Raw genomic sequence first — 19,893 nt, forward strand, 5'->3', positions numbered from 1 at the left:
ACTTTGGACTACATCTTCACATCAGAACATTTTTTGCCAAGAATTCTACACTTAAACGTGATAACTAACCCCTGCAGCGACCATGATCCTATCATTGCCATGATATCAGAAAGAGAAAAAGATCTAAAAACCTACTGGACTGAGGTGCTGGAATTAGAGGGTGGATGAAATCGACTGCGGATAAAGCCAAAAGTTATTCCAGTCCTGATAAATGACTTGAAAAAGTGGCAACTCCGTGAGTTAAACTCAGTGGAGTATAATCAGACGTTAATGGGCTTCAAAGAAAAGCATGCGCAGTCTTTGAAACCACAAATCAAAGCAATGCATATATACGACATAGCTAAACAAAAGAAGCAGCTGAGGAAAGATTTGCGTTTCCTGAATATATCAAAACACTTAAATACAAAAGAGCTGGTACGTAAAAGAAAACAGCAATATAAGAATTGGCAGTCTTAAAATATGTTACTCCTCCAAAGAGATACGGAACACATGCTCAGAACATTGAACAATTCAAATAGTAGTAATCTATGGTAACTAATAAATAAAGAAAAAGCAACAAAGATCTGTGCCTTCTAAATCCAATTGCAGAAAGCACTTGGATAAATAATTTAAAGAATTTATTTGACGATGGAAAAATTAATCAAGAGCAAACCGACGTAGATCAAAATGCACCTGAACCTTGGAACCTAGAATTCAATCAAGAAGACATCAAGAGCCTTATTTACAAAGCAAGTGCATCACGAGCACCGGGGCCCGATGGACTTTCTAACGCAGTATTAAAAGCAAATCCAGAACCATGGTCAGAATGCTGCGATATACTATTCAAAAGAATAGTAAAAAAGGGCAGAACACCCAAATCATGGAAAGCAGCGATTGTAGTCGCCATTTTTAAAAAAGAGGACCGGATGCAGCCAACAAATTATCGACCTATCAGACTGCTCGACTGCATAGGGAAAATGTTTGCCACTCTCTTGTTAAATTGCCTGAAGAGATGGATTAAGGAAATCAAATCCTACAACAGCGGAAGTCAGGATTTATAGAACAAGTAGGTTGCAGCCTCCACCTATTCCTATTGGGCCTATTGAAAAAAAGAGCACTACAAAACAAGCAGAGAATATACATGGCGAGCATTGACCTCCAGCAGGCTTTTGACAGCATAGATCGAAGTCTGTTATGGGAAAAGCTGAAATCTAGGGGTTGTCCGAGCGATTTATTAAAAGCCATAAAAGAGATCTATTCCGGGAGATCTATGCAAGTGAAATTGGACCAATGCGGCAACCTGTCAAGTAAAATCGAGATAAAAAAAGGGCTAAAACAGGGATGCCCTTTAGCTGCCACCTTGGTCTGCTTCTATATAGAAGATATGAAGACGATACCAGAAAACAAGCTCTCTTTTCCACCGAAAATAAATGGCACTGAAGTAGGCAGACTTTTGTATGCCGATGATCTGATCCTTCTAGACCAGACTAAGATCGGCTTGCAGAGGTCCTTAAATCAGTTGGTGAAATATGTGCTTAACAAAGATCTGAAAATAAATGCTGCAAAATTGGAAATTATGATATTAGACGACAAAAGATGGAAGAAGAACAAAAAAGAAAGTTGGCAATTGGACGGGAACCAACTGGAACTGGTAAAAAAAATTAAGTACCTAGTTGTGCATTTAAGCTTGCCAAAAGGTGAGAAAGCCTGGACAGACACCTTGAGACTAAAAGCAAAAAGACTAACTGCTCAAGGGAAACCTATAGATAGAAAATATGGGACATTTTCATTACAACCCATTATTGTTTTCTATAAACAAAAGGTGTCCCCTACACTTCTATTTGGAGGAGAGACTTGCCTAGGAATAAGAAATGAGTTTTGGAATTTTCTGGAAGGCTACTTTTGGAAACACATCCTACACCTACCAAAATCCATTCCTATGTTGGGAATCCGACAGGAACGGGGTCTGATATCTCTCTGTGCACAGATAACATGGAATAAGTTAACGCTTTATAGAAAGGCAACACTTAGCGACTGTCCACCGCAATTTGAGGTCCTAGGAATGCACAAACCTGGATACAAAGAATGGCTCTTAGATGAATGGAAAACAGTATGTGATTCAATTATGAGCAGCCTTGGAATCACCATAAATATCTTAACTAGCAACCCAATACTAGTAAAGAGGATTCTCTGGGCAGATGATTGGGGAAAATCAGAAGAAGCAAGATCAAAATCGCTGACACATACTCTTTTGAAAACCAAATGGGGAGTGATGAATGTAACCCTGGAATATTTGAGAATATTCCCACATCACTAAGAACGAGATTTGTTGATACGATTTAGATAAAATGTGCGGCATAATAAAACCCCTCTGCAAGGTATGGAAGACATCTGAGATGTATAGACTGCCGACTCTGCAAATTAGAAAGTGAAACACTAAGACACTTGATCCTATTCTGTCCGAAACTGAAAGGTCTGAGGATCATCTACCTACATGATCAAATCGTAGACTTGGGCGATCTTGAGGCCAAAAAATGGGGGGAACTTATATATGAGTGCCGAAACAAGAGGATACATTTTGCGACTGTGAAATTTTTAGAGGCCGTGTTGAGAAAATTGGGGGAATGAAGGCGGAAACATTTAAGCTAAGCTGGGTAATATGGACAATAGTAATGAGAATGATCAGTGAAGATATGGGAAAAGTTGATTTTATGTTTAAATGTGGAAGAAAAATAGTAACAATTTGTAATAAACTAAGTATACTAATAATACAAAAATAAATAAATCTATTTTGTTAGACTGAGTGCTTGTAAAAACGTTTCTCCTTTATCTATGTTGGGGGGGCGGATCTCCCATTTATTTCAATGGAGGAGCCTCTCATTTTCCTGGGATTGCAGCTGTAGAGAAAACATCAAGTCTTCCTGTAATGTGGGAAAGATGTGGAGTACTCTCTGTATGTGGTTGCAGCACAGAGAAGACTTCTGGCTTTCCCTGCCACCTGAGTGTTAAATGGAACAGAGGTGTGAGTACCCAATAACTTTACAATTCCGGGAGGGTTAGGTGCTTCTGAGGGGTGATTATGTCTTCCCCATAGTCTACCTACCCTTCCATTTGTTGTTGAATTTCCTGGATCCGATCTGGGTTTTCTGTCCACGGGAAAGGGGAATTCTGGGAGAAGTGGTCCCTCAAAATTATCTGTTAAACTTGTCCATGGGATACATTCTTTCAAGTTTTTTGTGATAGCTTTGGCATCCAGAACCTGCAGATATTACGCCCAAGTTCATGTGACATTGGCTTGGAAGTCACTCCATCACAGACCTCACTGCCACATATGTAAGAAAATGCCCCTCAAGGTAATGACTTACTGTTCAAATCAATACGGGGACTAGTAATCAAGCAGTCACGGAAACCACTTTTAACAACCAAACTTTACATCAGATCCCTTCTTTTCACCTTTCACTCTATACATAAACCACAAGTCTATTCACAACAAAGGTCCCCTTAATTTTGTCAACCATAACTCTATTGGATTATGGGTTTTCTGTACTCACTGGACTAAATATAAAACAGCCATAATGTGATAGCTGGGTGAAATGGAACCTGGTCTCTCTGTGATAAATGGCCACAATATAATCTGGCTTTTCCAAGCCAACTTGGCATCATATGGCAATGCTGTCCTAACAGGGCATAATGTACACTGACCATATAGTGCTACCTGCACCTAATTTAAAACAGCCATGGTGTGCTAACTTGGCCTATTCTTCTGCACCTTTCAATGCTAACCTGATCTAATGGCATCAGGTCACACCAAGAATAATGTAATGTAGCTGAACTGTAATAAACGGGCTTAATAAACTCTCATAAGCTGTAACTGGACATAAAAGCACCTGGACATGACATTGCAACTGCGAATAATTGAATCTGGCTATGCTGTGCTAACTGGGGATAATGGTTTCTGGGCATGGTGTGATAACTGGGCATAATGAAACTGAAATGAATGTGCTGACAGGAAATATTGAGATCTGACCATGATCTGCTCACAGTGCACTGTGGGAAATTGCCATGATATTCTAACACTGTGTAATGGCAACTGAAAATGACCTCATAGAAGGCAGTAATGGAATATATATATATAAATACGGTTGTATTTTTTCAACCTGTTACAGGCCCCTTTTTTAGACACTTGGTAAATGCATCATTCCCGTTGTTTCCTCCCTCCCCTGTCCCCTAGGCGCCTCTTTCTTTCCTCCGGTTAAGGAGTGACCATATATAGTGAAAGCATTAAGTACCTTAATTTGGCCAAAGAAGCATTTTTCTTAATGAGGGAAAACTATGGCATGAATATTGTGTTTTATTATACATGGTAATTATAAACATCATAGTTAAGTTATATACTGAATATACTAAGCTTTCTATTCTGATGAGAAGACTCTTTTATAATTAGTGAAAACCTTGTCAAAATTGTTATGTTGCACTAAGCACTTTATTTGTAACATTTGTCATTTATATGACACAGAATATTTGCTGTGATTAAGCAAAATTCATTTATAAACATCCTAGTTAAGTTATATACTGAATGCACTAAGCACTTTACTTAAATAGGAACACTTTTTTATAATCAGTGTAAACCTTGGCAAGATTGTTATGTGGCACTTAGCACTTTATTTGTACCATTAGTCACTTATATGACATAGAATATTTGCTGCTATCATGCATAATGCACTTTATCCAGCATTTGAGCAACAGTGGAGGGGATGAAATATTGATTATTATGATGCCTATTGTATTCTATTCTTAAGGATGGAAAATGATTGTTTCTTACCCCCTGTAATACTGAGAGACAATTTTGTTGCCAAAAGTATTTTAATCGATGCTATCATGCACTAAGCACTTTATTCAAGATATTAGAAACTTGATAAATTGGAAACATTGGCAGCTATAATGCACTTTGCACTTTGGTAATGGCATTTAAGATGTTATGCTGTGGTAACTTAAATGGAAGTGACTTTCTCTCAAAAGAATGTTTGGTCATATTTTGGAGATCTTGTTAATACATGACCTATGACAGCACAAACGTTTTGAGAAGTGTGGAAACACATATTGTCATATTGCACAATGCATTTTATTGATATGGGGATAATATATAAGCCTATGAGTATCTGGGTGGCTATTTTGTAGCATCTTTAAAAGTAACACATTGGATGTAAGATATATATGTATATACCTTTTACCATTCCAAGATGTCACTCAGAGAAACATGCATTGGGTCTGAGAGGGAAACTTAAGGGAAAGTAAAGAAGGACTTTTTCTCGCATGCACAAGTGTTTAAATGAGAAGCCTGTCATTTATGTTTACAACCAGACAAAGCCCTTTCGGGTGAAACGAGTAGTTGTTTTTGTTCTCTCCTGAGCAACTTGTCCACTGTACTTAATAAATAAAGGACGTTTGATGGAGATCCTTTTTTGACGTATCTGGATGATTTTTATGATTGAGGAAGAGTGCCGTCCAGGAAGCGGTATTCCGCTTTCATTTTCTTTCTTTTTTGTTATATATATATATATATATATATATATATATATATATATATATATATATATATATATATATGTACATATATATATATATATATATATATATATATATATATATATGTATATATATATATATACATATATATATATATATATATATATACGGCGTGTTAACTGTTCATATTGGACACCAGTCATAATGCGATATCAGGGCATGATAGAAAAATGCGGATTAACAACAATTGTGAATCACTGATTTAAATCGCATCTTTGTCCACTAAATTTGACCAGACTCATTTGGGAAGAACCCCCTGTAAAGTTTTCTTTAAATTGTATCAGGCTCTACTTGCGATACTTTATCGGTTTGCTTTGAAATACATCAGGTGCCCTACGATTACCCAGAAATCTATGCGACAGAATCTCCAAGTGGCTCATACAATCCTTGTTTAATAATGGAATAATGAACTTGTGTATATTTGATTCTGTTTTGTCTTAAATCATAAAATTGTATATTCCTTTTATATTTTGATATTGTAAGGTTGATTAAATTCAACTATTCAATAAAAAATATATATAATCCTTGTCGACAATGTTGCTGGCCCAATCTGCTTTAAAATACACATTTTTTAAAGCTTCAGCCAAATCATTTTACTCACATCTTGGTTTTGATCAAATACAAATGAATGTATTGTGTTTACTGTGTTTTATTTGCAAGTACAGGGGATTTTAACTGTGTGCATCTTTTTTGGCGGTTATTTTAAACATGCATACATTTGAACCATTTCCAAATAACTTTCTCTCTCTCTCTCTCTCTCTCTCTCTCTCTCTCTCTCTCTCTCTTTCTCTCTCTCTCTCTCTCTCTCTCTCTCTCTCTCCCTCTCTCTCATTCTCCCTCTCTCGCTCTCTCTCTCTCTCTCCAAATGTCAAGTGTGCCTTTTTGGTGCCTAACTGTTGAAAGGTACCTGCCAATATCTGGCCTTTTGATGGCAATGCCTGCACAAGGATGTGCGTCCCTAGCCATTTGAATCCAGGCAATGCTGTGAGCACCTCTGTCACTGATGGCAATGCATGAGCAAATGGAGAGGGCACTTGATGGCAAAACATGCCATAAGGTATGAGCACCCTGAATTTCATGTAAATACCTGGCAGATGCAGTGGCGTGAGGACCTGGACTTTGACTACTGGTCAGTTTCCAAGCAAAGCTCAGGAGAGTTGGGCTGTTGAGGGCAATGCCTGGCATATATAGCAAGACACGCCATGATATGGGCAGCAGATAATCCGTTGCCAATAACCAGCTGGCTGGTAGTACCTGGTTACGATGGTAGAAACTGTACATATCTGTACTGCGCACACTGAGGCCTGTGGCGCGGTTCCTAACAACGTTTATTAAATAAATCAATGAATAAATATAATGCTAATGCTGTGCACATGACTACACAATGCCTAAACAAAACCTGAAATGATTGTCACCACTTGTGGTTGCATATTTTTTTGTACGTAGACCCTTATGTCTTCCTGTGTCTCCCTGGAGTTCAGCTAAAGAATACAATGACATCATCAACTTCAACACACAAACTATTTAGGTCGTTCTGAAGATAAAATGCAGACTTATTTGCAGGAATGATTTGTATTTATTGCGTTTAGTTTGCAAATACAAGTGCGAGGTCCAAACTATCAGAGGAAGTTACTGTAAAGTCGATTTGCAGAAGTTCAAACATTACATTTGTCACTTAACGCAGACAATATGTCGTTTGCCTAGGCATGTGGAGGAGGGGGAAGGTCTTAACACGTGCTTTCCCCGTGTGCGGTGTGCGTGCAGCGCCCTCCTACACAATCACCCCCTTATGCGCTCGCTCTTGGAGCCTTGTCTAATTCCTCGAACTGCAACAGCCAGTCTTTTCAAGGGAGACATGAATGGATGAGAGGAAAGCCTTTTCACACGTGCAATGAATGCACAGGCCTAGAAACGAGCCCTTCCTTTGTGCTTTATTGGTTTTTGGACATCATATTACCTGTGCAGGACCGCCAGGCTGAGTGTGTATTGTGAATCGTCTCAATGCACCTTTTTTAAACCCAAGACAGAGAGCGCTCGTCCTTCTGGTGTCAGACGAGACTAGAGGCGCACTCCACTCGCCTTTCTCCTCATAATGAAATGGTACAGAAAAGTGTGAGTCAGAGGATTCTTGCTGCAGCATGCTCTGCATCCTTTGCTATTATCTGTAAAAAAATGGCGCCTGGCTACAGAACAGTTGTTCATGTTAATGCGAGAATTACCAGTATACAGGCCCATGGCACTACTTGGGGCCTAGGATCTGCAAGTAGTCCTGCGCACGGGCCTTCAGCGATGATCCAAGAGTGCCACATCCAGTTGGGTATTGAGGATTTGAGCAGTGAATCAGATACATGTGAATGCAATAGACATTAATGAGGAGTGAATGCAATAGACATTAATGAGGAGTCGTTTTCATATTTTCTGGAAATATTGATCGCACAAAGGGTTTTGGTCCTAGAAGACTGTCAGTGGATACCCATGGTCTAGGACCGTGGGCTGTGCCCTTGGGTACAGCTCCCCCCAACAGTAGGCCAAAACAGATCTCTATACTCCACAAGAACAAGACCTTCCACCTGCCGGGCAGTTCCAAAGGGTAGTGCGACACCTAGTTATCTTGCATAACGCCCTCCACCAAAGGCTACTGGTAAAGCACCTGGCTACCCTCAAATCAGCCACTACGCCGCCGCTCATCTCTTCACCACCTCTAGGAAATGCGATCACATCACCCCCAACTTTCACAAATGACACTGATACCCCATCCCTGCTAGGATCTGCCTCAAAATGGTGAGCCTCCCCTACAAGGCAACCCACGGTACGCTGGCCTACGAGGCAGCCAAACTAAAAACATGGGCTGCCTACAGTCATCACGCAAGAAGTCCATCACCAGACTGAAAACTAGACTGGCTCGCAAGAAGAAAATGAGGACGCAATCTCTTCATGCTACACTCTGGTCCCCTGGAACTCCAATCCAGTGGCAATCCAGACAGTTCCTAGATTCTGGCTAACTTGTGCACACCCGCATCCGCGTATTGTACTGTGACAATTATTACTAACTTCTACTTGATGACTTATTAAGCTTTCGCCACCAATGTTTTTCTATAGGATCTCTTCGGCGCTTGGTTTCTTCCAAACTACGTTCAAGCTATACAAATAATATCAGTAATAATCTGATACTAATATTAATAAGAGCCTGCCTAGTCAATGGTGAGGGATCATGGGATTTGTAGTCCAAAAGATATGGAGACTGGCAGATTGCTGGCTCTGGCCTTGTATGAAATTGGGTCTCAAAATGTTTACTCGTGCCCCAAAGCTCCTAACCTTTGGCTTCCCGGCACCCAAAGTTGCTATCACCATGCCTTTGCAAATGTCTGAAACCTATTTGGTGCCTGCTGTCCTATGCTGATACTCTGCTGCATGTATAGTTTAGAAATCGTTGCGTTTTTACACTGTATATATTTTATGCTGTGTGAACATTATTTGAAAGCTATTATGTCATTTGTTTCATTTGCGGTTAGAAGCCCATAGTGCCGCATATTTACTGCTGAATCCGCAAAGGGAGCGCAGACAAACACTTGTTGATAACACTGGCTATGCTTATAAATACTAAGAAAAAAAATCTACAAAATACAGGCGTCGGTGCATACAAATAGGCATTCTAACGTGTAGAAAAGATGGCCAATATATTTACAAAAAACGCATGCTTCTATGTAAGTAACACATTCATGCGGCATGACTTGCGTTACGTTTGCCCTTTTTGTGCTCTGTAGGATCTACTTTTGTGCTGAATTCTGAAGAAATATGATATTTAGAGAAAATAAAAGCATTTAATAATGTTGCCGACGATTGGAAATTAAAAAATGTACCTGTTCAGTTATCAATGCGCCACTTAGAGGCGCCAGGAAAGCGCCATCATCAAAATGCCAACGTTTTCCCCGACAGACTTCCATATAACTCCTCCGTAACAAGCAGTGGCAATGCCAAAAGTTTGGGCTTTTGTGTAGGCATGGGCAAAGCATATGCCAGGTACTGCCATAGTGTCCACTAATGGTAGCAGCTGCAAAATTGTCCGAGTACCTGGCCATATAATATCAGTGCTTGGCAAATGCCTAATACCCATGCACAAGTCAAATCTGTTGGCTTTGTCAATGCTTGTTTTTAACAGGACTTCAGTGAAGGACAAGCATAGTGCATTTAAATTGAGTGGCTGAAGGCAGATCTGGTTAAGACATTTTTATTACACAATTAGCAGGTTTACAGCTCCAATGAAGTCTTTAACTCTCGGAAGACTGCTTTTAAAAACCTGTGGTAGGCACTTTGAGTGCAAAGCTTGATTGGAAGGCTTGATTAAGATAGCTCAAAGAGATTCCAGGAGGATGGGTTTGGGCGGGAAGGGGTAGGACGTGGGTGGAAATGGCCATAGGGATTAGCATGGCCATAGGCAGCCAGTGGGTGGGTAAAATAACCAAACAACACCTACAAGCTTTGTATCCTTCCTCATAGGGCATTTCTCCCTTGCTGTACTCTAATGCAATAGTTTTGGCTTATAGGTGGCGCTTTAGCACTACCTAATATCTAAACTAAAAAGGGAACCCATTGTGCTACCAGTTTGACATCAGCGATGCACATTTTGTTTATTTTTTTAAAAACTTGAAAAGAGGAAAATGCCAGAGTGCAGCTTAGAGTAAAATATCATGCAGCATGTCCCGCCAAGCACTATTGTGTCACATTGTAAATGGGATCAAGGCCTTTTGCTCATGAGAGCACAATTATAGCAACTGGAGCTCCTAATACAATTTTGCAATTTGTCTGGCGGTGGAACCCTCAACCAGAGCAGTTACTTAACTCCGGTTTTAGAATAATATGGCTGAACGAGCCATACTCCAATGGTTGAATGCGAGGGTTCACAAATTGCTCGTTTGACCTGAGCAACCAAAAGAAAGACCAAATGCTCCACAGAAAGTCAAATGGATTATTTTCAATCAACATAATATGATAGGTCATTTATAACTCGCTTAACACCCGGAGGTTTCTAAGCTCAGACCCCGGGATCAAACCTGTGGTGCTCCGTGTCATCTTGCTTCCAAGGCGAGCACATTGCCCCTGAGCTATCCTCCCGAGACAACAGTACATCGTAGAACCCCAATGCCAAGGCCCTAAGAGGAAGAACCCCCCATGCTCCAGTACGCAATAATCATTTTGAAAAAGTGAGAATATTAGCCCAAGTAACTGCGCAATAAATGTCCTAGGAGGCAAGCTCTCCCATCTCTGGCCATGAAGTTGACCTCCTCTGTTTGGTTTTTCCCTGGAAACCTGTGAGAAAGTTTTTTCAGGACCGAGTACGTGTGCCTCAGCCATCTGCTGGTATAAGACGAAGACACTTTCCGACCTTTGCCTGTTAGGCCAAATGTCACAAGTTGACTGCTGGAAGAGCATACGCATGTTCTGTGCAAGTAAACTATTAGTGCCACTCTAACATCTTAAAGGTGCCATTTTAGTTCCTCTTCAGTAGCGGGAGAGGTATAACCAGCTTGTATTAGGATGTCCTGTTCGATTTGGTACCTCAGCCAAACCTGCATAAGAAAGGTTGGTGTGGTGATTGCCCTTTAAGGGTGTTCACACGCAGCAGAGTGACATTGCACTCCGCCGCGTGTGCTATAAATAAAGGGGACATTCCCGGCCACGACAGAGCGACCGGGGAGCCCGAGCCAAGCACAAGTGTGTGGTTGAGCTTTGTGTGCAGGAGGGGGCTCGCGGGGTCTCCAGATGCAACCTAAGAGAGACATCACAGTGGCGACGAGGGAGGACGAAAGTGAACCCGGGCACAGAAGGTGAGGGGCAGTGATTCTTTTTTGTTCTTTCTCCATTCTGAAAGCCGCACAAACAGTGATGTTCACGCGGCCTGGCCGCCATTTTGCATATATGTTCGGGAGGGTGGCGGCTCTATTCTAGAATGCCTGTGCCCCCATCCGATCATCATTTTTGGAATTCCTGACAGGGGAACAGCTGATGCTGCTTATTAGTCAAGTTCGGAACGTTTTAAACTCGTTCACATCGAGTATTAGGCGAGGAGCTGGGGGAGGCCTACAATTCCTTTGTTCTAATCCACTGAGCCCACCTTGCTAAATATTTGGAGCCACTGGGGTGCCACAGAGTTCCTTCTGTGCAATAATTTCCCAATCTGAACACTCTTGGACTGGGGTTATACTGGGTGCATGCCTGCTGCCCTATTAAATAATTTTTGGAAATTTTCACCAATGTTGGGCATTTAGCAGAGGTGCCTCATCAGAAGTATTTTGGATCAGTGCCTGACCAACACCGTCACACTCATCATTTGGGTGCAGCCGAGCCAAAGGAGTGGATCAGAGCAGGGCAGTGAGTTGCGGCCCTATTTCTTTGTGTGTGGGGTGCCTGTGCACTCGCTACCATGATTGCTGATGGCCAGGCTGTGGCAGCGCCACCTCCCCTCCTAGCACCACCGGCATCGAGACAGCAAGGGCCTATGCCTGCATTCGACATCTCGGGTGCTCTGTCCAGCCTGGGTCCAAGGTGGAGGATGTGGATAGATGGGCGTGACAAATATTTAATGGCCACTAGTGAGACCGACGATGACAGCAAGGTGACAACGCTCTTGTACTCTGCAGGCCCGGCAGTCCAGGAGGTGTTCCAGTCTTTGCAGCCCGCAGATGCATCAATGACGCAGCGAAGAATGCACTGCAGGAGTACTTCATGCCACTGGCCAATGCTGTACGAGTTTCGTCATGTGTAGTGCACGCCAAAAGGATGATGAGTCACTGGGCAATTTTAATGGCAGGCTGCGCCGAATGGTGCTGTCATGTGCCTGGGACGATGTGGACACCATGATTCGTAACTAGCTGATGCAAGGATGTTCGTCCGGCAAACTGTGCTGACAGGTGCTGCGGGAACCCGGGCTCACGCTGGCTTGGCTATTAGAACTCGGACATTGCCAGGAGTTATATGAGGTGAGGGTGTCCAGGATGGAGGCATCGGTGTGCCTGGGGAAGGTGGAAGACGTGTGCGCAGTAGGTTGTGGCCAGGGCGGCAGAGGCGCAAGATGTCCAGGCAGCAATCTAAGAGATCGAGGCGCCAGTGCTGTGAACTCCTGCATTAATTTGTGGGTATGACCTCCCACACCCCGCTGAGTGCCCAGCACAAGGGAAGTCGTGTGGCAGATGCGGGGTGTTGGACCATTATGCTCTTATGTGCAGAGCTCCAGTGCCTGTGATGGTCCTCAAGGGCCCAGTAAGGGCAGGATTCTTTAGGCAACAACGCCTGCCCAATGTCACCCAAGTTGATTAAGGTGACGATGGTGCCCCTCAGGAGGACAACGCAGAGGAAGAGGAGGAGAATGTCTTCTTCATTTCAAGTGTCGGCACTTTGCGGTCCAACAACATAAGACAGCCATGGTGCCTAGTAAAGTTGAACGAGTCTGCAGTTCCGGTGCTGGTGGATACAGGGGCATCGGTGAACATCATGGTGGCATACACTACAATGCCATGGAAGTGCCGCCAAAACTAATGAAACCGAAGGCCCGCATCTTCACCTTTGGCGGGGCACAACTCATCCCACTTGATGGGGTGTTTGTGGCCAAGGTGGAGCACAGAGAGTCATCCATCAGGGGCCGATTTTATGTCACAACGGTAAGCAGCAACACCCTGTTGAGCTATGCTGCGGCAGTGGAACTGGGCATTGTTAGTTTTGCATACACTGTCTATGTCGAGGATGTGCAAGAACTCATGCTGAAATACAGTGGACTGTTTGAAGGCATCGGCTGCATGACAGGTGAACCGGTAAGGCTCCACATTGACAAGACCATCCAGCCATTCGCCCTAAAGCACCGCCGGGTTCCATTCCATCTACGGGATCTGGTGGATAAAGAACTGGACAGTGTCGTCAAGCTGGACATCATTGAGAAGGTGGAGGGCCAGATACCGTAGGTGTCTGCCATCATCATTGCAGGGAAGCCCAAGCAGCCGTACCCGGTGCGCATATGTGTGGACATGAGACTCCCAAACAAGGCCATAAAACGGGAGCGGCACATCACTCCCACAATAGACGATATAATTGCAGAGCTACAGGGAGCTTGCTTCTTCTCAAAGCTTGACCTCAGGGCCGGATACCATCAGGTGGTACTTCACCCAGAGTCACGGTAAATAACGACCTTTATCACCCACCACGCCTATAACACAGAAGGCCCCTGATATCTTTGGAACTGCAAACACTGTAGACCAACAGCCCATCTCTGCTGATTCACAGGGTCTGTCAAAATGGCCCACATCTAAATCAGTTTATCTGTGTTCTGGGAGAGTGAAATAATTGAGAGCCTGCTTTGCATCCACATCGTGAATCTGGTACCTGGTGGTGGGGTGATTGATTCAAATTCGATTTGGTATCTGAGTTTCAAGATCCCTAGAACTGATATGACTCGGATGTCCTATCCCTAGATTTTTGCAAATCAACCATCGTCTTGTGATGTTGCTCTCAGGCCATGATAATCATGATCAATATGTCCATTCACTGCCTTTTGGAGAATGGAAATTTCCTTCAGTTTGCCGCCCGAGACTTTATGTTGTGACTTACAACACCATCTGGATCCTAAAAGGTTGACCTTTGGTTATTTCCTTTGGGAATTTGACAGTCATGCCATTGTTAAGACTTTTAAGACTTTGCAAAAGGCAACCACATGTTTGCTTTCCTTAATTTACACTCAATTTTTGAATTGTTTGCCAAACAGTTTAGCACCCGAGAAAATATTCTGTAAAGCTGCACTGCTTTGCAAAGTTTCCTTTTGCCAGTTCTTAATGTACATATTCCCTCTTGGTGTCACTGTCGTCCTCGGTCTAAGAGAGCTTCTGCCCACTGATGGTTAACTTTCAGAACGGTTGAACAATATCTTCTATCCACCGCTGCCCCCTTTTGCTATTCAGCTCCCTCCTGGAGGTCTAGAGTAGAGTTTCACATGTGCATGTGGCATAGGTGCTTTCTCATAGGGACACGTGTATTCCTGCATTACATGTTCTTGGGGGATTTACCCACCTTTTTATCACTGCTGTCCTGGGCTTATGCTTCCTCTGCAGACCTGGAAGGTCAGAGAGCCAGATTTATGGAATTCACATCTATGTTTATGGCTATAGTTATCTCCACCCCCAAAAGAGGGTACATTTAGCTCATAAGCTGTGTTATCAATACGTTTTCAGGGTTGTGCCATTCTCTTTTTATATCATCAGCCATAGATGATATGATATATCGGAGGGAATCTGCTGATTTTGCTGGTAATGTCTGATTTTGGGATCTGTACTCGGCGCTGTTTCAGTAGTGGTGTGGAATTACATTTTGAGTGATACATTGGCTAATACCTTTGACAGAGATATGAAGTCAAGATATTTTCCTCTTGGTCCCTGATCAATTTTCTTTGGCCACAGAAGAGAATTTTGGTTCCTATGAAGTAGGAGAAGATGGACCATCCTTTCCCAGGACTCATCTTCCCGAATCTGCTTTATTGTCTCCTTTCTGTAATTCATGTCTTAGACATAGATTGTGATGAGTGTTTCCCTTCCAGGGGACTTTACCACCCTACGCAGAGAGGGCAATCTGGCAAAGAATCAGTGGGGACATGCCTAATATGCTTCCTTTTACCTGGAGTACCTTGGTACTTCACTCATTGTTACCAAGAACGCCTATCCATGCCAAGTCGAAGAATGCATCTGTGTATCTTGGTGATCACACTATTGTAGACAGCCACTGCACTGTGCCTGCCCGCACCTGTCAGTGGAGCCTATGTCTGTACTGGTGTTTATGGGCATTAGCAAATCAGCTGCATGAGTGAGCTTTGAGGATTTCTTATTCTGATTCACAAGACCTCTGTCTCACATTTGTATCCAGTGAGACTAGTTAAAATCTATCCATCTGGAGCTGGAATCACTTACTGCTCTGTTCTGCACTTAATTCCCCGTCTAGTGTAGGAGGCATAGGAGTATGGCCCTTATGTTCAGATCGCTGCTTGTCTGAGCAGCCTAGTCCTCAATGGGCCCTGCAAATCTGTCCACAAATGTGTTTAGTGAGGAGGGGAAAGATAACCATCAGGTATACAACACTGTTCTGGTCCAAAGAACAGGGAAACCAGGAGGTTTCAGAGTAAAGGGAAATATCTTATTCCCCCACCCTATAAGGCTGTATAGGCAAATAGATTAACAAACATTTAGAAAGCTTTTGGAAAAGGTTCCAGCTCAGTGAGGAGCCCCCTCATTGGTAAGTACTTGGATGAGCAAGGGGGATGTGACGGTAAGGTAATGTAATACCAGAAAATATAAATCTATCTGATACTCACAATTTTAGTACATGCAAGTGATCATCTAAGTGCTCAGCTATGCTGAGAAAGTAGTATATAACTGGAAGTTTCTATAAAATGGCAAAGATTTAATGATCCATGAGGGATTCTCGTCACCCCCATAGCATGATTTATGCTATCTCCTCTTATCTGCATTGTGATCGAGTAACTAGATAAGCCATTCATAGACCCTTTGTACTCTTGCATTGTTCGGTCTGCGAGCAACCGTGTGTTGCCTATCATTGGGTCTGCACTAATCGCGGCTGGCTCTGATTAGAAGAGGTTGCCATTTAACTGCCTAGCTGCAACTAGGTTGCTTCAAAACATTACCAATTTGATTCGGAATTGTTACTCCTTTGCACTCGTTTGTACACAGCATGTGCACTCATTTCCAGACAAATGGTCTCTTGTTTCAACCCACTATGCTTCTCCTTTACACAGCAAACGGTCTCTCATATTCAACCAAGTTTCCTTTATTTGCCACCAGGTATCAGTCCTTAAGATCTGAAGTGTGCTTCGTTCCATGCCAAGGTGTTATCCATGACCCTATATATTCCTCCGTCTTCCCCTCACTGCGTGTCTACCCCTGGTGTTAGAGGGACGGGTGAGCAAGAGGAAAGTTAAAATGTAACACAGTTCTCCAAATCTCTTTCTCGGTCTCTCTCTCTCTCTCTCTCTCTCGTACTTAGTAGGATAGGAACAGCCCATCCAGAGGAGACAGTGACCCTGAGGGACAGTGCTCTGTGTTGTGCTTTAACCAACAATGAATTCGTTGATAATCATATGATATTGTGTGACATTGGGGTTCAATTGGATCACAAAGTATTTTGCAGAATGAGCTTAACAATAATACCCTTTTTAACTTTTTCAATTCAAAAGCACAATTTAATATTAAATACAAAATGGTGGATCTGGAGTGCGATCAGTGATACCCTCAAAAAAACGTTCGCTCGACGCGTTATTGTCTTGAGAGCTGCCCATCAATACTTCTGTCACCATTTCGTAGCACAACACCCTTTTTTGGACTTAAATCTTGAGAAAAAGTGACCTTCTATTTATCTTTTTTGTGAGAATGTTGAGGTGTCCTCTTCTCTCTTGTTCACTTATCCGCTCAGTGTTTCAGAACCCAGCATGTCCATCGACAGAAGATTGAATTCATTCATTTGAGACTTCAATATATCGAATGAATAAGAAACAACAATTGCTTCCTAGTGGACATCCGCCAGGGCTCCAGATAAGCAGTGTGTCTGCCTAACCTTCTCCTTAAAACAAGGCTAAGACTCCCAAGAAAGAAAAATAGGGAGTAAGAGGTACTCATGTGCCCGAACCTTTACGCCAGCTACACTGCTCAGGTGATGCCCAGAGCAGCTCATTCCACAAAGATGATCTCTTGAGCAGTGCTGCCTGATGTGAAGATGTCCTCTGTGATACGAATGCTTTTTCCCATTTACGGAATTGTTAGCTACAAAGAATGATTGCATTACAAGAACAATACCTATGCGTTTAGTATTTTTTTGTAATTTATCTAAAAATATTCCAGTCGGAAATGAGAATTACATTCTAACTCCCTAAAACCCCCTTCATTCTGAACTTCCCTAAATAGGGACTAGAATACTTTCACCTTCTATATTCTTATCTGGAGCCCTCACTACAGGCAAATTCAATATTGGAGAAAAGAAAAAGAAAATATGTAATCCAATTTTTCCTGCATAACCTGAAAGTAGAAAATAACCTTGTTCCCAAATGCGTCAACTGTAGGGGCTGGCTGCAACCACGTTTCCTCTGTCTAGAGGGGATCTGATGTAGATAAGCTGATAATGGACGCCCAGTCTACTGAAGGGATGAGTGAGAGCACCCGGGATGACCCCAATCAGGGACAGTGTGATGTATCTGAACATTGGCCTGAGGCAAGTGGTACAGGCATGACGTTGACATCAAGCAGCTATTGCGCAATGTGTTGGTGGGTTAGCATTTAACAACTTTGTGACGGCTACCGATATGTGATGTGCCGGTGTGTATTATGCAGCCCTCCAGATGTTTCGAACTACAACACCCATGCTCCTTCACCAATAACTATTCTGGCTTGAGATAATGGGAGTTGACGTCCAAAACATCTTGAGGGCTAAAAAATAAATAACCTGCCCCACAAGCGTTCACTTGCTTTGGAGGTTTGGGCCAAATTCCTCAATGTATCATTCTACAAAGTGGAGAACTCCCTCCTGCAAGTCACAACTATGTGAAACACTCAGATCAGAGAAACTTTATCAGACAATGTGCCTCATTATGATTCTGGCAGTAACCCTGCCAATGCTTCCGGTGGGTTGCCGCTGGACTCGTAACACTTTTCCGGCGACTGACTTCTTGGTACCACCGGGACATTACAAGTCCCGGCGGACCGGGAAGTCAGGCACTGGAAAATGTTAGTCCACATTCCCATGCAGCCCCATCAGACTCTGGGAATGGGGACACAGAAGCAGTGGTGCGTTGTTAACGGTGCCTGTGCTTCTGTGGAAACTCTGCGGGTGGGTGCTGTAACGCCCAGCAAGTCAGACCTGTTGTAGTGTGGCGGTCCAGAAATGGGTGGCGGTACGGTACGACCGGCACCCATTATTCCGGATCCGGCACATTTGTAATGAGGCCCAATGTTTCATTGAGTGTTGAAGTTCAAAAACCTTCATATAAGATCCCTAACTTTGCCCATATGCTATATTTGTATTGTTCCCGAAAGGAATGTCCGTACATGTATGCAGACAAAACCATAAGCTATTGCGTTTTATGTGTTTCATAATACAGCGATAAATCACATTGCTTTTAGTTGGTCTGGTCATCTTGCTCTCTTTTCCTGTATGCTTTATTTAACAGTTGTATTTCTTCTTGGTAGCCGTCTCGGTCCTGATGCTGTCTTTTACTGTTACGACGATGAGCTTCGACAGTATCTGGAATTGAGATATTCATATCACTTTCATGGTTATTTGTGGGAATAAAGAGTGAGTAGGAGGCAGTTTCTCCTAAATCGCAGGAGACAAACCGGTTCTCTTTGCGGGAATATCGCAAGGAGGGAGATCTTGCTTGGGTGGAGGACTGGCTGATATTGCTGATGATTGACACAGTGTCCATGGCCTCTTCATTGTCACAAATCTCCAGAACTTCCAAATGGATTTTGACATTTGTGTCCAGAAACCTATCTGGTGAGTCTTCAGTGTTTGGCTCGTGGCCCACGCTTTTCGATCGATAGACCTCAACCTTCCTCGAGGGGCTTATTTTCTGTCCTTCGCGGCTCACCTCGTAAGTTGACAAAGAGAGGGTTTTCCCTGTAGGTGCGTGGAGAGAGACCGTCCCCTGGAATGCACAGATTGGAATGGCGAGAGCTCCACCAGACCGCTGCAAAGAAACAGAAAGAGCATCAGTACACTGGCTTCATATGGTCATCATGCATTGCAAGCACATTGCTTCAGTGTGAAGGATTCTCATCCTTCAGGCAGTCTATCATTGCCAGGCATGCAGCACAATTTGTCATCACAATGCCTCAAGCTTGATCAGGGGCACCAGAGTCCACTGGTTTTCAGCATCTAAGTTATGGGTCTCATACAATTACAATATCATTATTGCGAGGGGGGTCCTATTAAACAGATTGATGATCCTAAACAAATGATCTCATCTTTTTAACCACTGCAGTGTTTGCGGTTCTTATGAAACAGTATTTCCAGGGGCCGCAGTGCAGCCCAGCGATTTGGGTATTTATTAATCTTCCCAGTTTTGAACTAGTCAAAATGAGTGAGACAAACAGAAATGACGCATAAAATAAAATGCAAACATTAGCCATTTTTGCATTAGCCCCCCACCCCTTGGAACTCATTAAAGGATAGTGGGCCTCATTACGAGTTTGGCGGTAACGCGCCAGTGCTACTGGTGGGTTGTCGCCGAACTCGTAACACTGTTCCGCCGCCTGATATTCTGGTGCCACCGGGACATTACAAGTCCTGGGT

At 43.0% G+C, this 19,893-nt stretch overlaps 1 protein-coding gene across 1 annotated transcript in view; it reads right to left on the minus strand.

Moving 5' to 3' along the window:
* Positions 1 to 7,041: 7,041 nt before the first annotated feature.
* GPR149 (G protein-coupled receptor 149) overlaps positions 7,042 to 19,893 on the minus strand; it is a 479,507-nt gene continuing 466,655 nt past the window's right edge. Inside the window, exon 4 of the mRNA XM_069618411.1 lies at positions 7,042 to 19,288. Coding sequence (XP_069474512.1) covers positions 18,719 to 19,288 — 570 coding nt within the window. The 3' untranslated portion in view covers positions 7,042 to 18,718. The remainder of the gene's footprint in view (positions 19,289 to 19,893) is intronic.

The sequence above is a fragment of the Ambystoma mexicanum genome, chromosome 10, assembly GCF_040938575.1.
Source record: "Ambystoma mexicanum isolate Mex_15411 chromosome 10, UKY_AmexF1_1, whole genome shotgun sequence".
Lineage (NCBI taxonomy): Eukaryota > Metazoa > Chordata > Amphibia > Caudata > Ambystomatidae > Ambystoma > Ambystoma mexicanum.